Source organism: Pseudorasbora parva, chromosome 1 (assembly GCF_024679245.1).
Source record: "Pseudorasbora parva isolate DD20220531a chromosome 1, ASM2467924v1, whole genome shotgun sequence".
Lineage (NCBI taxonomy): Eukaryota > Metazoa > Chordata > Actinopteri > Cypriniformes > Gobionidae > Pseudorasbora > Pseudorasbora parva.
This window is the reverse complement of record NC_090172.1, coordinates 61,353,889-61,375,975: the sequence shown is the minus strand read 5'-3', so window position 1 is coordinate 61,375,975 and position 22,087 is coordinate 61,353,889. Positions and strand designations below refer to the sequence as shown.

The following is a 22,087-nucleotide window of genomic DNA, read 5'->3' as shown; positions in this document are numbered from 1 at the left end:
TACCTATACTTTTATCAATAAAAGTTGCCTTATAATTTACAGAAGAAAATATATTGAATTTAACACTGCAATCCATATGCTGTTAGAATAAAATATGGTTGAAATTAGGGATGTCCCGATCCGATCACATGATTGGAAATCGGGCCCGATCACGTGATTTCAGACTCGATCGGAATCGGACGTTACATCCAGGACTCGGAAATAATGTATATTCTGGGGTGAGGTGAGCATGATGACGCATCAATAATATGGGTTGTAACTTGAAAATAATGCTTTATGTATGTTTCTGTAGTTAGATACACGTGCTGGCTCCTCGGTGATACATTACAACAGCGCTAATATCACACGTGTATATTCGCCAGAAGACGCGAATAAGAGCGCGCGCGCTGATCTGTCTCTGTGCATCATCCGAAAGCGCGCACTCGTCTCACAGCGCGCAAATATTGAGTTCTCTTTCAAGACTTGCGCTTAAACGGACCAACTCACACAAGAAGTATGTCAGCATGTCCATCTTGATGAGTATCCAAGCAGACATAGTCTGAATATGCCTTAAGAGGACTTTATACAGTCGAGAAAGACGACACAGAGCCTTCCTTCAGGTCTTAAAGGGGCAGTAACCTTTACTGCTGTGTGTTTAAAGGGGGGGTGAAACACTCAGTTTCAGTCAGTGTCATGTCAATCTTGAGTACCTATAGAGTAGCATTGCATCCTGCATATCTCCGAAAAGTCTTTATTTTTTTTATAATTATATAAGAAAGATGCGCTGTTCTGAGTCTTTCCGAAAAAAGCCGAGCGGGTGGGGGCGTATTGTGTGAGCGGAGCTAAATAATGACGTGTGCAGCAGCGCGCTGTGTGTTTGAGTCGAGTGCGCCGTAAAGCTATGTCATCCCTAACAGCGGGAAAAAAACTTTATTCAAAATAAAAATATGGCTTTTAATCAGATACAGCCATACATCTATGATCCGGAATCAGACCCAGAGGCTGCAGTTGAACAGGAGCAGCAGCAAAAACGACTAGAGCAGGACGTCTCTATGTGGTACAAGTTATACACTAACTATATAATATGCTTAGCGGCTTGTGTTATTTACATATTTATACTTGAATTATATCGTCGTATTTTTGTCTTTGAAGGTGTACATGTGGGAAGTGCAGTTGTGCACGTGTGTGTGTGTGTGTGTTTACGCGTGGTTTGTGTAGACAGTAAGCGGACTGGTTTTGCACGGCAGGCTAAGTTAGTGTTTACATAGAAAGACACGGAATAGTAGCGCATTTGAATGAAGAAGCGCGCTTATTAAGTTCAACATATTTCCCCCTTCTTTGTGTATTGTTGTTTGGAGTGCTTTTACAATACACAAACATAAAGTTGCACATATAATGGCCAGCTAAACAAATGTACACGCACTACACATCGCATGCTCCATTGATCAATTAACTATACGTGATCATGTTTGGGCTCCTTGATGAGCATTGGCAAAAACACAGACATTTGAAGCAGTCTCACTCACCGCCTGCGGTTCTAACGTTGGGACCTTTATCGTTGGGACTGCTCCATCCTTCAGCATTAGGCGATCGGAAAATCCGGCGTCGAACTGGGCCTTGTTTATGAAACAGTCGGCACCGAAATGCAGCGAACAGATATAAACATTCGCGCAACTCAGTTGCTGATCCGGAAAAGCAAATTACATCCACTGTTGCCTTAACGCGGGGTTTTGGAGAATCTGTGCAGGACTGTCTTGGTCTGGCAACCAAAAACGCACTTTTTTGGTGACATTGTTATGTGCACATCACCTGTCCAGCATCCTACGAGCCAGCGCTTTGATGGGCGTAGCCTGTTGCTTTCGCTCTCTCCCTCGCTCTCTCTCACGCGCTTCCGGTAGAATTGTCCGTAAGGCCCATACAAGGAAATTCCGCCCCCATTAACGTCAAAGGGGACGCATGATCTCAAAAAACTTGCCGAAACTTATGACTAACCGGAAGTAGTATTTTTGACAAAGAAATACTCCCATCAAACGTCCACCTTAACTTTTGAAACTTTGTCTGTTTAGTATGGGATTCCAAGTCTTTAACAGTGTAAAAAGATCAGTATGCATGAAACAGCATTTCACCCCCCCTTTAATGTCAAACAAAAGATAAGGAATCACCCACTGCTCTTGATTGAATAACTTTTGTAAGGATTATTCTTTAATTTAAACAGTTAAATATGCAGCTATTTTACATTTCATTAGCCTACTTTATTCAATTTCTCTACCTAAAAACTAATGTTAGACCTATAAAAACCTGAAAAGCATTGTTAATTACACTTCAGTCAAATTACACTTCAAATATTTTTCCCCCGAAGTTGATTTATGTCATTGTAGGCAGTTATCATCACGATGATTTCATTTCAAGTGTTCGTTTTTTAAATAAGTAGTTTTAGTTAGTTATTTGATGCTATAAAAACGGCTGTGTGATGTCATGATTGACAGCTGAGATGGACGTCTTCTCTGAGTGAAGTTGTCACTGAGGCACTAACAGATTTTTCAGGATTTTTGGGAGCAGATTATTTAATTTAATTTAATTTCCATAACTGTTTATTTCACACCAACATAATTAATTGCTCTGCATCTATGATGGGTGTGCTTTTGATATCGCCGTTGTACTTCCTGCTCTGCGCAACTCCGGTCCCGGACTTTTTTATATTTACTGTAGCACTAAAATCCAAAAGTGAAGAATTTGTTATTTATTACTTGATTGTTCAAGCTACCTCACAGAAGTGCTCTGTTTGTTAGAGTTGTTGAGTGTTAAAATAAGGTGAATAAAATAAAAAATAAGGAACATCCTGGTTCGTTTTTTTCGCTCTTCTTTATTCTTTTTTTATGTATTATAGAAGTATCGGATCGGGACTCGGTATCGGCACTCAAAATCAAATGACTCGGACTCGAGGGCAAAAAAACCTGATCGGGACATCCCTAGTTGAAATAATTTTAAACTATGATTTATAGGAAGTGTTTAATTTTGTGTTCTACAGAAAAAAGTTGTACAGGTTTGTAATTACATGAGTCAATAAATTAAGTTGTTTAAGGTTTTGTAAAACCATGTTATTTTAACAATGGGTCATTTCGTCGATGTTAAGTGACATGTGCTGTAAAGAGCACAATGGAGGCTCACTTCACAAGCTCGTTGCTTCAAAAATAATTTCATTTATTTCAAAATTGCAAACAACAGACAAATGAAAACAAAACAATCCCGCTCTTGTAACTTCGGTGAGTATGAGTGTGAAAACGAAAACCAGTGGACGATCATACAGTCTGACGTCGTCCTCAAAGTGTTGGCTAGGGTGACCATATTTACCGATAACCAGGACACTCGACCCGGCGAAGAGATCCTTAAATGATACTCGAGTGCCGCTCAATTTGATGACCCAATGGAAAATAATTTAAAACCAGGACATTTTCATCACTTTATAAAAAACAGCCAGGACAGGACTTGAAAACAGGATGGTTGGTCACCCTAGTGTAGGCACATAAAAAGACTTCAGACTGAGACGAAAGGAAACGTGCAGAACGTGGTGATGTGTGTCATTTCTAAAATGCTGAAATACTTTGAGGTATGCATTGAGGAAGACTGTTTGGTTTCACCGCTGGGTTCACACAGGTAAAGCAGCATTAATATCCCATAACATTGTCTATCTATGTTCATCCAGAAGACACTCTTAGAAAAAAAGGTTCAGTGGGTTTCTACATCGGACTCAATTTTAAATATCGCATGAACCCCTATTGGCCCTAAGCGTTGTTGCTAGTTTCAGCCTGACGCAGTTATCACTTTGTGCACTCACACCCATCGGTTCACCCATGGGTGTGCTGGTCTGAAAACCAGGTGTGTGTTCAGGCGCATTGTCGGCGTGTTGCTATTTTAAAGAACTGAAAATGGTTGACCAACAAAAACCTGCTCTAAAGTCAATAGTGCAGTGTATTTTGTGTTATTTAACCTGTTAACTGTCATTCCCCTTTTTGAAAATATACATGATAATTCACTATCCAAAGTTAAATGGTTGCAATTCAAGAACGCTTTGGAGTATAGCCATACGTTTGGTCTCATTTTAAAGAAGACAGTCAACAGAGTATTGCTCAAGTGAAATCACTTCAAAAATGTAATGTATAAAAAAGTTATGGAAGTTTAAATTTACTGTAAATCAAATATACTGTACTAGATAAAATATGTTACAAAATAATTTTGACTCTAAAATTACTATCAAATCAAAGCCATATGTCTAATCAATTTGTGTTCCAAATTTGAAGTTGATATCACAAAAATTGAAGTTCCCATGAGATTTTGTTTAGGCGCTGTACCACAAATAGCCACCGGGTGTCATTGAAATTCCATTGATTTTTTTAAACGCAATTTCCTGTGTCAAATTAATATATTTTTGTCCAAATATCACAAAACAGTTTTCCGATATAGAGCCGTGAGACTCAGACCTTTCCGACGATATTCTTTTTCAAGATTAGAAAAGGTTTTTATTATAAAGTAGTTAAATAAATATGAAACATGACGAGTATTCCACGAGCCCGCTGGAATAATTTAGAGCACGGTTTTCATGGTAACGCAAGGTCCGTTTTTAAAACAGTTTTCACAGGAAACTGGGGCTTCGGGCTTCGTCTGGATGAGTCCACCATGTAAATAGCGAATCCGCCCTGGTGCAGCACAACTGGCTTTTAAAGGGAATGGGAGATGAGACTCTGATTGGTGTATCGCACGTTACGCCCAAAACACACCCGTGACTCATTAAGAGACGAGGTACAACACTCTAAAAAAATGCTGGGTTAAAAACAACCCAAGTTGGGTTGAAAATGGACAGATCCAGAAATTGGGTTGTTTGAATGGGTCTATTTACTAGGGTTCACACAACACAATTTCTGGGTTTGTCCATTTCCAACTCAACTTGGGTTGTTTTTAACCCAGCATTTTTTAGAGTGAACCATCCTACGCCTGACACGCCGACTGTTTTTTTCCGTCTTTTAAACTTGCAAAAGTGGATTCGGACACGCTGAGCTTCAGAACATGAGCGTTCAAATAGAGCCCTTAAAGGGGAAGGTTCTATTAAAGGGGTACTTCAGCGCTGGGAAGATTAACCTGTATTTAAACTGGGTCATCAATGTAGTAGAAATGTGAAATTATTTAATATAATTTGGTGCCTTCTAGACTGAGAAAAGACAGAAAATGTATTTTTGTCTCATGGGGATGAAAGACTACAATTCCCAGAATGCTTCGCTGCCCAGTGAGGCCACTCCCAAAGCCACCGCTACTGGATTACTGTGACTGAGTTGGAGAAGACACTACAATTAAAAACTGAATGTGTGTGTTCAATATAATGAGTGAGTCACCGCGCGAGTATCACAGCACTGAGCACTAACTGTAGGAGTGAGAGAAATGAGCTGATGAGCTCTCGTGATGAGAGCTGAGGTAATCGCGACTACACTCGCGGCATACATTCACAACGCGAGTTCAGTCTGCCGCATTTCAGTTCATGCCTTTGCAAGCTTAACTTTCATAGAAATTAATTTGAGGGGCCCTATCTTGCACCCAGCGCAATTGACTTTGTACACCGACGCATGTGTCATTCCTATTTTGCACCCTCCACAGAAGCACGTCGCTAAACTAGTGAATGAACTTGCGCTCCCTGGGCGGTTCAGCGCAAAAAAGGAGGCGTGTTCCGGCGCAAACAATCCCTGGTGCTATTTTGCTGTTCCATTAAACAGTTGCGCCACTGACCAGAAAAAACCTAGTCTAAAGTCAGTGGTGCGTTGTGCGTTGTTCATTATGCTATTTTAAGGGCGCATGCTTGACCATAATGTATAGCGTGCACAACGCGCATACACTTTTCTCATGAAATCTACACAGATGCCCCATAACGAAACAAAAATATATTGCAGTATATTGGAAAATATCATATAATACATTAGGCAATATATTCACATATATAGGATTTAATATTTATATTCACCAATATATTGCAATATATGAAAGCGGCAATCATTTGTATATTTTGCAATATATTACAGGAATATATAATATGTATAATACCATCAATATATTATTCCATGTATTTACAATATATTATAATATATTTTGAAGTAATATATTGGTAAATATATTTTCCTTTCATAAGGGGCAACAGTTATTTTTGCAAACCATAAATTGTTACACTAAAAAAAATATTAACACATTGTGGTGTGCCACGAAGATGTGAAAAAATAGGCATACATCTACCTTACAAATTATTCAGGCTTATTGTAGTAATTAAGGATCAGACCTGTTTGCCCAATAGTGGCAAGACATATATATATATAAGGACATCTGACAAATTGGTTTGTCCGTCAAGAACCAGGAAAAAAAATCGACTGAAAAACTGTTTAACCGACGCCTGTTTAACCGACGCTATTTTGGGTGGGTTTCTCCCATCCCCATACATCACAACTTCTCTGTCTTTCACTCCCTTACGAAAGGAAAATATATTTACCAATATATTACTTGAAATATATTTTAATATATTGTACATATATGGAATAATATATTGATGGTATTATAAAATATATTATATATTCCTGTAATATATTGCAAAATATACAAATGATTGCCACTTTCAATATATTGCAATATATTGAAAAATATAAAAATTAATTCCCATATATGTGAATATATTGCCTAATGTATTGCATGAAAGTTTCTAATATACTGCAATATATTTTTGTTTCGTAAGGGCTGCTCTTACAAGAACGTGCGCCTGGTAAGTAAATACGCCATAATAATAGCGATCCATAAGGGAACTTGCGCACCTGCTTTTAAAGGGAATGTTGGATGACGCTCTGATTGGTTTATTCACGTTACGCCCAAACCACACCTATGAATAATGAAGCTACTTCAGACCAACCCATTTTAGATTTGCGCCGGGCGCAAGAGCCATTTATCCCGCCGGGAAAATAGCAACAGCGCCGAGACCCACCCACAAAGTTACTTCCGCTTCGCGCTTTGACACTTGCGTTTCAGATCGTTAAAATAGGGCCCGAGAAGTTAAAAGACTTCCATTGCTCACCATAGCTCCGTTTAAATGAGTGCCTGCAGCTGCGAGCCGAGCTGTGAGTGTGATCTCCATTCCCCACGGGCGGGTGTAAAACATGTGGAAATGGCTCCCTCTGCTGGCTGTAGTCTTTAGCCTTTAGCCAAACATTCCTCCTATGATGCAAATATCGTCAATTTGCGTCATAGGAGGAATTTTTATAGAAATAAAATGCATAAATCTCTCGCCTCAAGGGGATATGAGGGAAAAAGCACAATCATTTGAATATACTCCAGGGTTTCTACTGATACAAAGCCATATGCTAATCGCTGAAGAAATGGTTCTATATAGGAGGCGTCAGACGAACCCTTGCTTAAGGTTTCATTTAGAACCTTTTCTTCTAAGAGTGACTCCTGTGTAAAACTGTTTTACATCCTCATTTAACAACAACAACAACAAAAACATAACCCATAAAAAATGCAACGTTAGCTGAAGTGACTATACATCTACACTATATTCTAATGAAAACATACAGCAGCAAGTTATTTCTACCTTCCGTTTTCATTTCTCTTTCACGGATTTCACAGACAGTAGTGCTACAAAAGGCCTGGCTGGAGGACCTAGACTAGAATTCATGTACAAAATGTGCATAATATTTCCCGTGTATGATATGGATCATATTTTGTGCCACCTGAGTTTTTAAATGGTTAAAAAAAGCCAATGATCCCGAAGAGATTTATTTGGCACGTGCCTTTTAAGAGGCTCAAATTTAATTGAGTCTGCTCAATTTTCAAGTCTTGCAACTGTAGTTCCTCTGTGGTCGGGACGGAGGGAATAACAGAGTGTTTTGTCCTTTTTTTGTTAAATCTGGAAGTCCATTCACAAGCTGATTTCTCAGTCTTTCTGTTAAGTGCATCTATCGGCTTTGAGCGGGTCCAGCAGCAGTGCTTTTGGGAGGGAAGGAGCCCTTCTTCAGGACTCAAACTCGCTGTCGCTGCTGACGGAGATGTCCGGCGTGGAGGCCCCTGTTCCCCTGGGCCCCGTGCCCGAGCTGCAGTCGCTGTTTTCTGGGCTCTCGGGGCGGCGTGGGGACGAGCCCTGGAGGCGCGTGTTGTGCTCCGAGGAGGAACATTCGGGAGAGCTACCAGAGGGAAGGAGGGAGGAGTCCTGCTGCATTCTGGGAGAAAAATGAGAGATCAAAGAACATTAAAGGTGGGGTAAGTGCTTTCTGGTAACTGTTGTTGGCATTTCAAATCACCAAAACAAACACGCCCTTACCCCCAAAACCCGCCCCTATTTTGATAGCTCCGCCCCACACATACGTAACCCAGGCAACGACTACGGCATAATCTGTGTTACTAATCCAGGCCGAATATTCATTGAAAAAGTGAATATCCATCACAAAAACACAAACCGTTCTCATGAAAGGATAGATAGATAGATAGATAGATAGATAGATAGATAGATAGATAGATAGATAGATAGATAGATAGATAGATAGATAGATAGATAGATAGATAGATAGATAGATAGATAGATAGATAGATAGATAGACAGATAAAAGCACTATATAAATCAAATAAAGTTAAAAGTACACAAGGCGATAGTCCAGCTAATGATGACATATTACAATTATGACCGGATAAGGGTTATATAGATCATGAAAAGAGGAAACAAACATATATTCGGAGTATAGTATCTCACTTGTTGGACACATTTTGTGAGCTGATCCTGAAACAGAAACTGAGGAGATTTAGATGCTCATACGGTGTGGAAATGAACGGGTCTTCATCATCGCTGAAGTGAGCCACAATACGATCGCAAATGGACAAACAAGCGGACATGACACACAAGCATAGTCAAGCCAAAGCAGCATATATTAGTTCTCGGCTAATGTCTGTGATGTGTGTCGTGTGTGTTGAATAATGACGTGCACTGAGAGAGAGAAGTGAAATGTCCGCTAATGCACTGAGTCTCTTCTCACCATCATTATTAGACACGCCCCTTACTGCTGATTGGCTACAAGTTTGTTATTGGACTCGTCCCGAGTCCGTTTTGTAAAACGGTTTTGAAATAACACTTACCCCACCTTTAACTTAAAGGGGGGGTGAAATGCTGTTTCATCCATACTGAGCTTTTTACACTGTTAAAGACTTGGATTCCCATCCTAAACATAGACAAAGTTTCAAAAACTAATGTTGGACGTTTGATGGAGTATTTCTGTGTCAAAAATACTCCTTCCGGTTTCTCACAAGTTTCGGCGAGTTTTTTTCGAGTATGGGTCTATTTGACGTTAATAAGAGCGGAAGGTCCTTGTATGGGCCGTACGGGCTCTTCTCCCGGTAGGGTGCGCGCGCGTAACTAGAGCACGCTGTAAACAGTCTCTCAGCTGCAGATCCAGTCGTCCGTGAACACTTATGACGCGCCGCGCTCCACTTTATTCCTATGGGTGACGTCGAGCGACTTCAACGCTTCAGCACAGCATTCCGGGAAGGCAGCGCTGCATTTGAACCGATTTGAACGCAGAAATGACGGGAAGCTTGACAACATCGTTTCAGTTGCGTCTCAAAATGGATTTACACGCCACTGCTGTCACAGGACTTTACCAAATCATACCAAAGAAGTGTGTTTCTGACGGAGCGGTCCCAGCGATAAAGCTTCGACGGTGAGTTAACTTAAACTGCTTCAAATGTCTCTGCTATTGGCTACCGTCGCGTGAGTAAACATCAGTAAACGACACGATCGCGTGCTTCGTCATTCAAATGCGCTAACGGTTACTCCATTGTTGTTCTGTATAACGTTACAGTATTCTGACGTGCAAAACCGTTCTGCTTGCTACTTCTAAGGTCTAGTCGCATACAATAGTCCATAAACCGAATCATGTCCTCATACTCTGCGAGTAAACACACAGAAATGTGGAGAGGCCATTAAATACAGTAACTTACATACCACAGAGACGGACGTCCTGCTGTTGCCGTTTCTCCTGTTCAATTTATTTCTCCCTCAGATTTGATTGTGGATCATTATCTGTATTAGCTGAGATAGATGGGTTTCTCCACGCTTGAGGACGTCACCGCTTTGCGCGCTTGTCATTCTTTAGCTCCGCCCACACGATACGCCTCCAGGCGCTCGGTTTTTTCCGGAAAGACTCGGTACAGCCCATATTTCTTTTATAAATATGATAAAACTAAAGACTTTTCGGAGATATGAAGGATGCAATACTACTCTATAGGTACTCAAGATTGACATGAGATTGACTGAAACTGAGTGTTTCACCCCCCCTTTAAATGTAAGTCAACATAAATGTATTTGACTGTCCCAAAAGCAGCATAGAGGCCGGCTATCTTTTAAAAACGCCTCTCTGCAGCTATTTCAGTCGTGCATCTTTGTGAATGGGGAAACATCAAATTCTCCAAAAGCTGTTCACTAAGCTTATGATTACATTTTGGTAACACTTTTTTTTTAGGTTCAGTTATTAACTATTAATAACTAGTTGCTTATTAGCATGCATATTACTAGGATATTGTCTGTTTATTAATACTCATAAAGCACATATTAATGTCTTATTCTTCATGACCTTATTCTACATCTCTTAATCCTACCCGATTACTAAACTTAAACGCTACAAAAACTACCTTACTAACTATTAATAAGCAGTAAATTAGGAGTTTATTGAGGCAAAGGTCGTAGTTAATAGTGAATGTGTTCCCTAAACTAAAGTGTTACCACATGAAATCTGACAACAACGGACTCATACATTTTGTTTTTTAAATGCTCAAATCATGAAAAAAATAAAAAATAAAAAAAATGCAATTTTCAGGCCCATGTGCAGTCATAAGCACACGTCTCTGTGCTTCTACCAGTGCTTCTAAAAGTGATGCAATGACTTTATAAAGCTTGTTGATTGGCTCTTTTATTGAGAAGGCGGGACTTATTCTGCCATATTGCCCATTGCAGTTTCTCTCATTAAGCAATATGAGAGCACCGTCTTTGTATTATCTTTCTAAGTCTTTGGCACATTATTTAATTCTTCCGAATAGCTTTCTGTAAGAAACACAACCAAATTGAAGTCATAATTCATATGAGAATACAGTCATATGCACTATATGGTGTTATGTTATGGTGCTTTTTGTCCTTTTTGGAGCTTGACAGAATTGATTTACTGTGCATTCTGCCTAAAACTAATTTTGTGTTTCACAGAAGAAGAAAAAATAATGAGTAAATGCAGTGTTTTTTGTTGTTTATATTTTTATAAACAATTATTTATATACTATTATAAAATGCTTTAATATTTAAAAATATTACGTTTTAGTTATTCTATGTGCTTTTGTCATTTTTATTAGGTTTTTTATTTTATTTTTATCTCTATAGCTTTCATTTAAAATCAATATAGTTTTAAGTTTTTTCAACTTAAACAGATTTATGTCATTTATAGTTTCAAAGGCAACATTTCTACTTTCCGTTTAAGCAGTTTTAAGTTTTTCCATTTAATATTTATATTTTATTTTATAGTATTTTTTTTACTTGATTTCAGTGAATGAAAATGATTTGAATAATTTTGGTTAACATTAGCAACCCTGAATGAGCATTTCAATTATTTGATTCTTCCCCAATTCTGATCAGACAACTAAACAAAACCCCTGTGGGATTTACCAGAGTTTCTGATTATTGCTGCCGTCTATTAAAAAGATTAAATTAATTGGACTACATTTTTTTGAATGTGAATGAGTGAATGATTCATTGACTCACTCATAAAGACTTTTGTCGTTACTGTATGAATCAGTGTTTTTGAAGGAACCTCTTGAATATATATATATATATATATATATAAAATCAGTCACTTGTCACCACGTACTGATGTATTAACACAATCTTTATTTGAAGTGCAGACATCACTGTTTATATCTGATCTAAAAACTTCGATCCCAGTTCTTCTGTGATAATATAAATATTTTAGCACAGAAATAATGATTGTGTGTGGTTGAAAAGAGTCATGTTTCATACATGGTAACTGCTTTCTCCGACTCAAACACAGATCTGAATGTTCAGCAGATGCGGGCGAAGCGCTGTCTTTAAGGACTGAGGTGGTGTGGGTGTATGAATCGAGATGCCACCTGTGTGTTTACTTTGTGTACCTGTTTTTAGCAGATGCCGCTCTGTCCCGCTGCCTTCTGTTCTTGAACCAGTTGCCCACCTGTGTGGGAGTGAGGCCGGTGGCCTGGGCCAGATGGCGCTTTCTGGAGGGGTTTGGATAGGGATCCTGCAGGTACCATTCCCTTAGGAGACTACGGGTTCGCTCCTGGAAAACACAGGATCAAGATACTCAGTACAAAACTATACATTTTATGGCTTACTTCTCAGTTACACTAACATTTAAAAGTTTGCGGTCGGTAAAAATGTGTATGTTTTTTGTAATATTATTACATTTAAATTACCTGCTTTCTGTGTGAATATATTGTAAAATGTAATTTATTCCTGTGTTTTTTCAGCATCATAACGCCAGTCTTCTGTGTCACATGACCCTTCAGAAATAATGTATGATTATTATTATTATTAAAGTTTAAAACAGTAGTGCTGCTTCATATTATTGTGGAAAGGGTGATACATTTTCATTTTCAGGAATCTCTGATGAATAAAAAGCATTTATCTGCATTCATTTTAATTAATTGCATTTTTTTAAAATCAAAAATACAATGCAAAATTGATAAATATTATATAATATATTTTTCAGCATCATTACTCCAGTCTTGAGTGTCACATGACCCTTCAGAAATCATTCTGATATGATGATTCATGATTATTATTAATGTTTAAACCTTTAGTGTTCCTTCATATTTTAGCCGAAACCATGATACTTTTTCATTTTCAGGAATCTCTGATGAATAAAAAGCATTTATCTGAAACCAAAAATAACATTATGAATCTCTTTACTGCACTGTAAAAAATTATATGTACAATAAGTTATGACAACACATGTTTTTACATTGTTTTAACTCATCAAAATAAGTCTAGAAATGTTTAACTTGTTTTTATTAGTTATACAAGATGTAACTCAAGTCAGTTTAACATAATTTAAGTTGAAATAACTTAAACATCCAAGTCGATTGTACTGCAAAAGTTCAAAATTTGCCCTTTTTTTTACAGTGTGCCAGTTTTGACCGGTTTTAAGGATCTTTACTAAAAAGTTTTCTCAATCACATTTATTCAATTAGTTTAAGGCTATTGTGTGGGTATCCAGAAAGAATGTTAATGAACTATAATGAACTTAATGAGAGTTTCGCTTTTGGGAGAGACTTTAAAGGGCTCAAGAAGGATAATAGCATTATATCTTATTAAAGCACATTCAAAATAATCAGTCTGCTAGGAAGGATGTATTTATAGATCGCTATATAAGAAGTATTTTTATTTGTCTGCTAAAGAGGATCAATGCTGCAGGTCATCTCACCCTAAAAATCGAGGTGATAAACTGGTTGTATTGAAGTCCACTGCTTATAGCATTGCAATTATCTTCACTATATGCATTTGTAGGCGTGCAATAGTAGATATTTCCATCACGATGCCCTTGGAAAGCCAAGCTAAGAAGGGCAGAAGTTGGCATTAGGCTTAAAGCACTGTTCCTGGATCAGGGCTTCTGGAGTCAATCCTGGTTGGTGTGTTAAGGCGCTATCCATCAGATCTCATTTACCGTCTGCTGGAGTAATCTGTCGAATGCTCAGTGCTTAAGGTTCATTTCCTCCGCTAGCAGCTACTGACCACCTTTGCAAAGTGACCCAGCACCCTTTAAAAATCCACTTTCCATTGCAATTCACATTCGGTCAGTCTGCAAAAACAATGGCGGACTCGTTATGAGAGCTTTGCAGAGCGGTTGAGCTGTCGGTTAATCTGAGCACTAGTGTCTGGGACGCGGTGAAAAGGTAGAAAGTCATCTGTGCGGAAAGAGAGCTTAAATGCCACAGGTGGTCCCCGGCTCAAGAGGCTTAAAAACACAGACTGACAGCACGGCTCAATGAGGACGCATGGAGGCGCTCGGCAGGAGATCATAGGTGCGGGAGCTTAATGCCGTGTTGACATTGTTGCATCGAGATTGCGCCGTAATTAAGTCCCTGTTTATTTGCACTTTTAAAAGTGAAAATGCAGTTGTGACCCAAAGATCTATTTCTACTTATAATCAGCCTCTTAAAATGACTTTGTGGTTCCCTAATGCAGCCGGTTTGATTCAAATTGAGTTATATTTTTGGACTTCATCTAGGGGTTACAACAAGAACCAGTTTTTATGACAAAACAATCCGATTCAAAGCCTGCTTTCATTTCAGTATTGCACTTGTAGCATGATTTTGGTTTTAGTTAGATATGATGAATGCATTCTAATGAATATTTATTTTAGTTTTTAATCAATACACGCTACATTTTGAAATGGATAGTGTGTGTGTGTGTGTGTGTGTGTGTGTGTGCGTGTGTGTGTGTGTGTGTGTGTTCATTCAAGTTGGTCTGCAGATATGGCACATACAAGTTAAGGCATAACTATAACGAGAGAAGGGTAGCATGTTTTACACAAAAAAAATTGTGTAACATTTACACAAAATTCACTATATTACAAATAATTCACTGCCTTAGAAATATTGTTGTCATATATATATATATGTGTGTGTGTGTGTGTGTGTGTGTGTGTGTGTGTGTGTGTGTGTGTGTGTGTGTGTGTGTGTGTGTGTGTGTGTGTGTGTGTGAACAGTTTTAAAGCACTTCATGAAGTTGTCTGAGAGGATGTGATAAAATATGAGATCCTTTAACTGTCAGTCCAATTTTGGGGCATTTTGGAGCCCTAAAATGACATTTACATTTTAAATTGTTATAAATCTCGAATACGTAGGACATACTTTTATTTGGTCTTTATTTTTATTTTTTTAAAGGAGACACTTAGAGGAAAACAGTTATATGGCAACAACATCACTCTTCTTCCTATGGGTGTCATTTCAAGGTTTTTTTTGACCAAAATTATTGTGCCAAGAAGGTGGGTGTGTCATTCCAGACTTTTACCATCCTTTCTTCAGTCATCAATAACTTTACAATAGACACGTTTCAGGGTTTCTACATTAAATATGTATATTTTTGTGTTTCCATTTGGTATGTGGGAGAGAGAGAGTAAAAAAAGAGAGTAAAATAAAGAGATTGATAACGGCAGTCTGAAGAGAGAAAGGCGTCGATTTAACCGTCATTCCCACGCCCTCACAGCCGCGTTTTTCATTTATTTTCTTTTTTAATTTGATAAAAAAAGTTAATATAATACTAACTTTAGTGTTATAAATGACCGTTAAAGCGCATCATCACAGTCTGAAAAAACAAAAACAAAAGTTTTTGAATGTTTGAACAGGTTTTTTCTTTTCTTTTTTAATTTGATAAAAAGTTAATATAATACTAGGTTTAGTGTTATAAATGTAGCCTACATACATTTAAAATATATATATATATATATATATATATATATATATAAAAAACTTAGGATGACCGTTAAAACTCGTCATCACAGTCTGAAAAAACAAAAACAAAAGTTTTTGAATGTTTGAACAGGTTTTTTCTTTTCTTTTTTAATTTGATAAAAAGTTAATATAACACTAGGTTTAGTGTTATAAATGTAGCCTACATACATTAAAAAAAAAAAAAAAAACACATATATATATATATATATATATATATATATATATATATATATATATATATATATATATATATATATATATATATATATATATATATATATATATATAAAACTTAGGATGACCGTTAAAACTCGTCATCACAGTCTGAAAAAACAAAAACAAAACCGTTTTTGATTGCGTTTGAGTCTCACCTTGAAACAGTGCGTCTTCTGCTCGCCGTCCCAGATGGTGCGAGGAAGGGGGAACTTCTTCCGAATTCGGTACTTCTCCACCGGGCCCAGCGGCCTCCCCCTCAGCCGCTCCGCCTCGCGGTAATGCGCGTCCAGCCACAGGTCCTGCAGCTTGGCGTGGGACTCGCGCGTGAAACGGTGACTCTGGAGGATCTGATAGAGAGCCTCGAAATTTCCACCGTGGAAGGCGACGAGCGCGCGCGCCCGCATCACCGACTCGTGCCGGTTGAGCAGCTCACTGGCCGAACCGGGCACGGCGGCGGGCAGGGACCAGAGGAACCGGCCAAGGCGCTCGATATCTCCGGTCTCCTCCAGGTTCTCGCAGACACGAGCCACCTGGTCAGGTGTGAACATCGGCAGAGGAAACATGACGACTAGGTTTGTGTGTGTGTCTAAGTTTGTGATTTGTGAGTGAAAAGTTAAGCCGCGCAGTTTTATATCACCATTGCGCGCGAGCGACTGGATCCACTGATTTAATTAAAAACTCCTTGAATGGTTTGAGGAGACACCCGTTATATAACGTTAACGCTACTCAAGGCCGAATGATTTCGCGGTAGGTTCGCGGAACACCGGCGTCCTCCGGTTCTCGGTACCGTTTCTAGTAAAGGAGGGAGCAGCAGAAGTCAAGCCTATTTATAGAGGGATTCAATTAGCATCTTTGTGCTTGTTTTGAGGGGGATTATTCGCCTCGGTCATTAGCCACTTAGCGGGGGGTTGCTGTTCGCGGAGGGGACTGACGGGATGATCAGATTGTTAGACTAACTGACTGTCACGACAGCGGCTGACCGACCGCGACTCTGGGTCATTGCGCTGGAGAAATACCGTCAGATGCGGTTCTGGTGTAACGTTACTGCACACAGCTAGAGTTCATCTGCCGACTGATGCGAGTTTGAAGTGAATGTTTTTGCAAAATATGAACTAACAATAACAAATTGAAATGAACAAACCTCACTCTTAGTATGTGGAATGTAAATACTTTAATTTCATTTTGGATTTCACACGTCTGATACTTGAAAGTCTGAAAAATTCAAATTGCGTCTTTAAAATGTAAAATGTCGGCTGGTATAAATGCAGTTAAAAATAAAAAAGTTGCATTATAATTATCTATCTATCTATCTATCTATCTATCTATCTATCTATCTATCTATCTATCTATCTATCTATCTATCTATCTATCTATCTATCTATCTATCTATCTAATATTTCTAAGCTTTATAGACTCATTAATGATTCCATCCATCCATCCATCCATACATCCATACATCCATACATACCATCTAACTATCTTTAGTCCATTTTTAGTCTACTAAAAATTAGTCACTAACATGCAACTAGTTAAAATAAGTCAATAAATCAATATTTGGGTAATATTCTGTCTGTCTATTGTTTGTAATCCCCAAAAGCGTGCAGTCTTGTTTGGGAAATGAGTAGAAGCTTCATTTAAAAATCAAAACAATTATATACATTTTCTTTTGCAAGGGCAAACGCTGTAGCCAATTTGCCAAAGTTGGATTATTTTACATTGATTACTCTTTTTTTATTATTATTATTAGCTTATTATTAGCTCTGTCTCCGGCCTTTCAGGATGTGTGTGAGTCCGGCGCTGTACGTGATAATGGGCTCATGTATCTGGAGGGTAAATGGACCAAAGGGCTCCGGTGTTGTTGTGCCGGCTTTAATTGGGATTTCATCTGAGCGAGGCGCTTAGGCCATGGAAATCACTATCGCATGCCGGTCCGAGGAGACGTTTTGAGGTGCATGTTGCCTAAATCGCTTCTGAATCCACCACAATCCCGACTGACTAATACCTCCTTAATTAATCTGGACACGTTTATACTGTATCCTCTGTGACCCTGGAGCAGGTCTGAGCGCCTGATGCCCCACACTGTATTACAGTAATATCCCCTCTCTCCATTCAATCCCACAGATCTTCTGGCCATTAATCAGTCCTCCAGGAGACAATTTTACTATTAATCCGGTTTAACATAAGCATCTGTCAACACACTGGTTAAACAAATGGGCAACTACCCTAATGTTTGAAATATGCCTGGCTGAGAGAGAGAGAGAGAGAGAGAGAGAGAGAGAGAGAGAGAGAGAGAGAGAGAGAGAGAGAGAGAGAGAGAGAGAGAGAGAGAGAGACAGACAGACAGACAGACAGACAGACAGACAGATAGATAAACAGACAGATAGATAGATAGATAGATAGATAGATAGATAGATAGATAGATAGATAGATAGATAGATAGATAGACAGACAGACAGACAGACAGACAGACAGACAGACAGAAATATAGATAGATAGACAGACAGACAGACAGAGACAGACAGACAGACAGACAGAGAGAGAGAGAGACAGACAGATAGATAGACAGATAGATAGATAGATAGATAGATAGATAGATAGATAGATAGATAGATAGATAGATAGATAGATAGATAGATAGATAGATAGATAGATAGACAGACAGACAGACAGACAGACAGACAGACAGACAGACAGACAGAAATATAGATAGATAGACAGACAGAGAGAGAGAGAGACAGACAGACAGATAGATAGATAGATAGATAGATAGATAGATAGATAGATAGATAGATAGATAGATAGATAGATAGATAGATAGATAGATAGATAGATAGATAGATAGATAGATAGATAGATAGATAGATAGATAGATAGATAGATTTTTTTTTCACAGACTGTCATACATTACACACGACTGGCAAAAACATATGCACAGACAAACAACAACAACACGAACAATTTTTTATACAAACAAATATGTAATATGCACATAAATTTAAGTTTATATATGCAACAAAAATAAATCTTTTTGTTATGGGCGAGGTCACCGCGTTTTAAAGAGTCAGCTTCTGAGCAGACTGCATATGGCTGACTTAAAATTAGTCTTCTTAAATTGTGCTCTCGGGGCAAACGATGTTAAATCTTCATACGGACTGTGCAATAAAGGTTGCAGTCAGGTGAAGTTTGAGATTTAGAGGGTTTTATCTGAGGACAAAATGATCTGTCTAGATTTATATTGATCTGTTATTATGGGATGGGGGGTTTGGGGGGATTTGTGTATTCTGAAAGTTATGAGTGTTTGTTGTCGTAGAGAACAAAGCCTTTGTTATGCCTTTCAGTGAGACGGCCATTAACATCTGTCACCTGCAAATCACCAGCAACAGATCGTCATTACAGCTAATACACTTTTACAAGACCGTAATATCACGGCTTCCCCTAATTAATAATACTGTAACGATAATACTTAAAAGGTTTTTTTATTAGTAGTAGTAGTAGTAGTAGTTGAATGTATTATTGTATTACATTTTTTCACAGTTAAATCGCAGTTAAACACCAACTGCCTTTTTCATATTCTACATATAAATACACAATTAATATATTTTGACAATAAATCACTGGATTAAATTGATGTTGTTATAAAGAGCTGGATTACGTAATCAGATTTAAAAAAAATAATTGTAATTAGATTACATATAACCTTTTGAAATACTCATATCAGACTACAGGTATTATTGATGTTATTCTCACAATGGCAGTACATTAGTCATAATTCATCTATTCTCCCTTTACTACTTTTTTATCGTCTTATATCCATTCAGAAGCACTTTCATGAAGTGCCTTAACCCTGTAAGGCCTGACACAAGGAAATAAAACGTGGAATAGTCGAGTATCATACACTTTTAGTGCTTTTATCGACCAAGCATCATTTACTCATGTCTTTCCAAACCTGACTTTCTTTCAGTAGAACACAAAAGAAGATATTTTGAAGAATGTGTTCAACGGGTTCCAGTATTTGGCTCCCAAAGCTCTTCAAAATATCTTTAATGTTCCAAAGTAGAAAGAGTACCTTTAAATATGCACTATGTAGTATTTTTGCGGAAAAATATCCAAAAACCTCTAGGCCAGTGTTATATATTTTGTTCAGTTGAGTTCTTACAATATCCCAAATGTGTCCAACTATTTGTAAATTGTGAGGAAATTGCTATTTTAACTCAGGAGCGGGACGTGTCAGCATAGCGTTTGAGCGAGTCGCCTGTCAATCGCGTCATATCTGCGTTACGCTCGGTTTTATTCTGCAGAAGCGCTTTACTCTTAGCAGTGTGAACATGTCACAGCAGCGCCTCACAGAGTACGGGAGAGCAGGGGCGAAAGTACCATTTTTCAGAAAAACTTAATTTTAAAAGAAATTGTTTTACAGAGATATATATTTGCGCTGGTCAATAACTCACAAGAGTGGTCTATCAATAGCAGGTGGTATTTTGTACAAATGCAGACGGACTACAGTATAATTTCACTTTGAACATAAGATATACAAGACACAATATAAGCTAGATTGTTTTGTGTTCCTCTTGTCTTTATTAAATATACCTGACTATGACTTTGTTAAATGTAACTGCAAACATATTTTGTAGCTACTTTATCTTTGCAAAATAAAAATATTAAATTACATTTTCATTTTAAATTTTATGTTTAATCAAATGTTTCAAATATAACCTGACAATACAAACTTGTAGGTTTAGAATATTTTTTTGTGCAATGTCAATCTATTTGATAATTTTTTTCTTCAACAATATGAACAATAATTAGCATAATATGCATTATATATATATAAAAGTGGGACAAAAGTAACAAGTGTTACTTTCGTCCCGACAGGAAGTCCTGACATTTAAGCACGATTTACTTTTATACTGAAAAACTCTGAAAAGACAAACCTTCAGGATGTGTAACAGCAATAAATAATCTGTAGAGTGATCATTACAGTGACACATGAAACAAGAAACACAACTTATAATTAGAAAAAAACAAAAGTACTGCTTCAGTAATTTACTTTCCGTACTCGAAAACTACATTTCGGACCCAACTGTGGGAAACGATGACGAAATCACAGGATTTTTGGCAGATCCTTCAAGGGTTGGATTGCGTGCTGAACGTGCCGTCATAGCTTGGAATGCAAATGTAATCAGGGCTCTGAGAAAATCGCTTTGTTACTTTCGCCCCGGTTCTCCCCTAACATCATAACATCATTTTAAACACACTTAAATGTGTCTAATATGATAAACAGAGCTGCTTTACCTCATAATCATAACCAGAAAAAGCGGAAGTGTGCGCGCCCGGCGACTCTGTCCCGTCCCGTCATAATAAAAGTCCCGGTGCTCGCGAGCCGTGTGTGTGTGTGTATCAATCGCTCCAGCGGCCGTGCTCAGCTCCTCAACACTCGGTCCTGCTCTGCTTCACTACAGTAACGTTAATAACCGCATCCATCAACATGATTTCTGCCCGAGTCCTATTTCCCACTGGCTGTGAGGTGAAGACCACATGTCCCAGGATACTGCGCTCACACTTGGGCGTCATCAAACTACGCCTTTGTTTAGAATAGGCGCCCTCCAGTGGACGGAAAGTTGCACCTTTAAAATGGCACCTTTAAAATCGCACACACGGCCAATCGTAATTTGACAATCAGTGGGTGCGTTTACATGCACACCAGTAAGCTGATAACTCAAAAAAATCGGCTTATTGAAATATACCGGTTTTCCCCGTTTACATGCAAACCAGTAAACGGACAACGCAAGTTAACCACGTTTACATGACTATTTATAAACCGGGTTATTTCCTTGTAGTGAGGTCAAAAATAATATCTGTATCTGACTCAGAGTACTCCAAATGTTACGTCAGTTGTGATGTTAAATTAAGCGTGTCAGCGGGAGATTTACGGCTCATATTATCCCTCATGCGGTTACAGATGACTGAACCTCTTCTACTTTAGCTGCATGAGATGAGAACACATCTTAACAATTTTCTGGCTCTTAAAAGAGTCTGCGTTTGTGATATATGTCCTTATTTCATGCAAACGCTCGCTCGCTCTGTCTGGATGCGTTTAAATCTGCTCTAAGTTTGTATTTTTGTCACCGGTCACACATGCGCACTTCAATAAGCCGACCGAAAGCAGGTTAATGCGTTTACATGCAGCGTGAAATCAGGGTAAGAGACAAAAAACTACCTGTGTCGACCGGCTTATTCTTACGCCGTTTATGATCTTACTCCGATAAAAGAAAACGGGTTACCGCGTTTACATGACCATGATCATTGTCGGTTTATTAGGCATATTCGGCTTAAATGTGCATGTAAACGCACCCACTGAAAA

The 22,087-nt window shown here is 38.3% G+C and overlaps 2 protein-coding genes and 1 long non-coding RNA gene across 3 annotated transcripts in view; 2 read left to right on the top strand and 1 right to left on the bottom strand.

Moving 5' to 3' along the window:
* Positions 1 to 8,050, top strand: part of rin1b (Ras and Rab interactor 1b) — a 111,083-nt gene extending 103,033 nt beyond the window's left edge. The window contains exon 12 of the mRNA XM_067447313.1: positions 7,948 to 8,050. The gene's annotated coding sequence lies outside the window, so the exon portion shown is untranslated. The remainder of the gene's footprint in view (positions 1 to 7,947) is intronic.
* On the bottom strand, positions 6,092 to 16,297 carry six7 (SIX homeobox 7). Its single transcript, XM_067447323.1, has 3 exons — positions 15,882 to 16,297; positions 12,172 to 12,335; positions 6,092 to 8,213 (listed from the first exon to the last, which is right to left on the bottom strand). The coding sequence occupies exons 1-3, from the start codon at positions 16,287 to 16,289 to the stop codon at positions 8,009 to 8,011; spliced, it is 777 nt and encodes a 258-aa protein (XP_067303424.1). The 5' UTR covers positions 16,290 to 16,297; the 3' UTR covers positions 6,092 to 8,008.
* The window catches only part of LOC137079353 (uncharacterized), a 27,748-nt gene continuing 21,822 nt past the window's right edge, over positions 16,162 to 22,087 (top strand). The window contains exon 1 of the long non-coding RNA XR_010905468.1: positions 16,162 to 16,298. This is a non-coding gene — a long non-coding RNA (uncharacterized lncRNA). The remainder of the gene's footprint in view (positions 16,299 to 22,087) is intronic.

Excerpts from the sequence above, each read along its gene's own strand:
- six7 (XM_067447323.1), bottom strand. The coding sequence starts at position 16,289 with ATGTTTCCTCTGCCGATGTTCACACCTGACCAGGTGGCTCGTGTCTGC. Across the intron at positions 12,336-15,881 it reads AGAAGACGCACTGTTTCAAG|GAGCGAACCCGTAGTCTCCT; the intron begins GTGAGACTCAAA and ends TGTGTTTTCCAG. Across the intron at positions 8,214-12,171 it reads GCGGCATCTGCTAAAAACAG|AATGCAGCAGGACTCCTCCC; the intron begins GTACACAAAGTA and ends TTTTTCTCCCAG.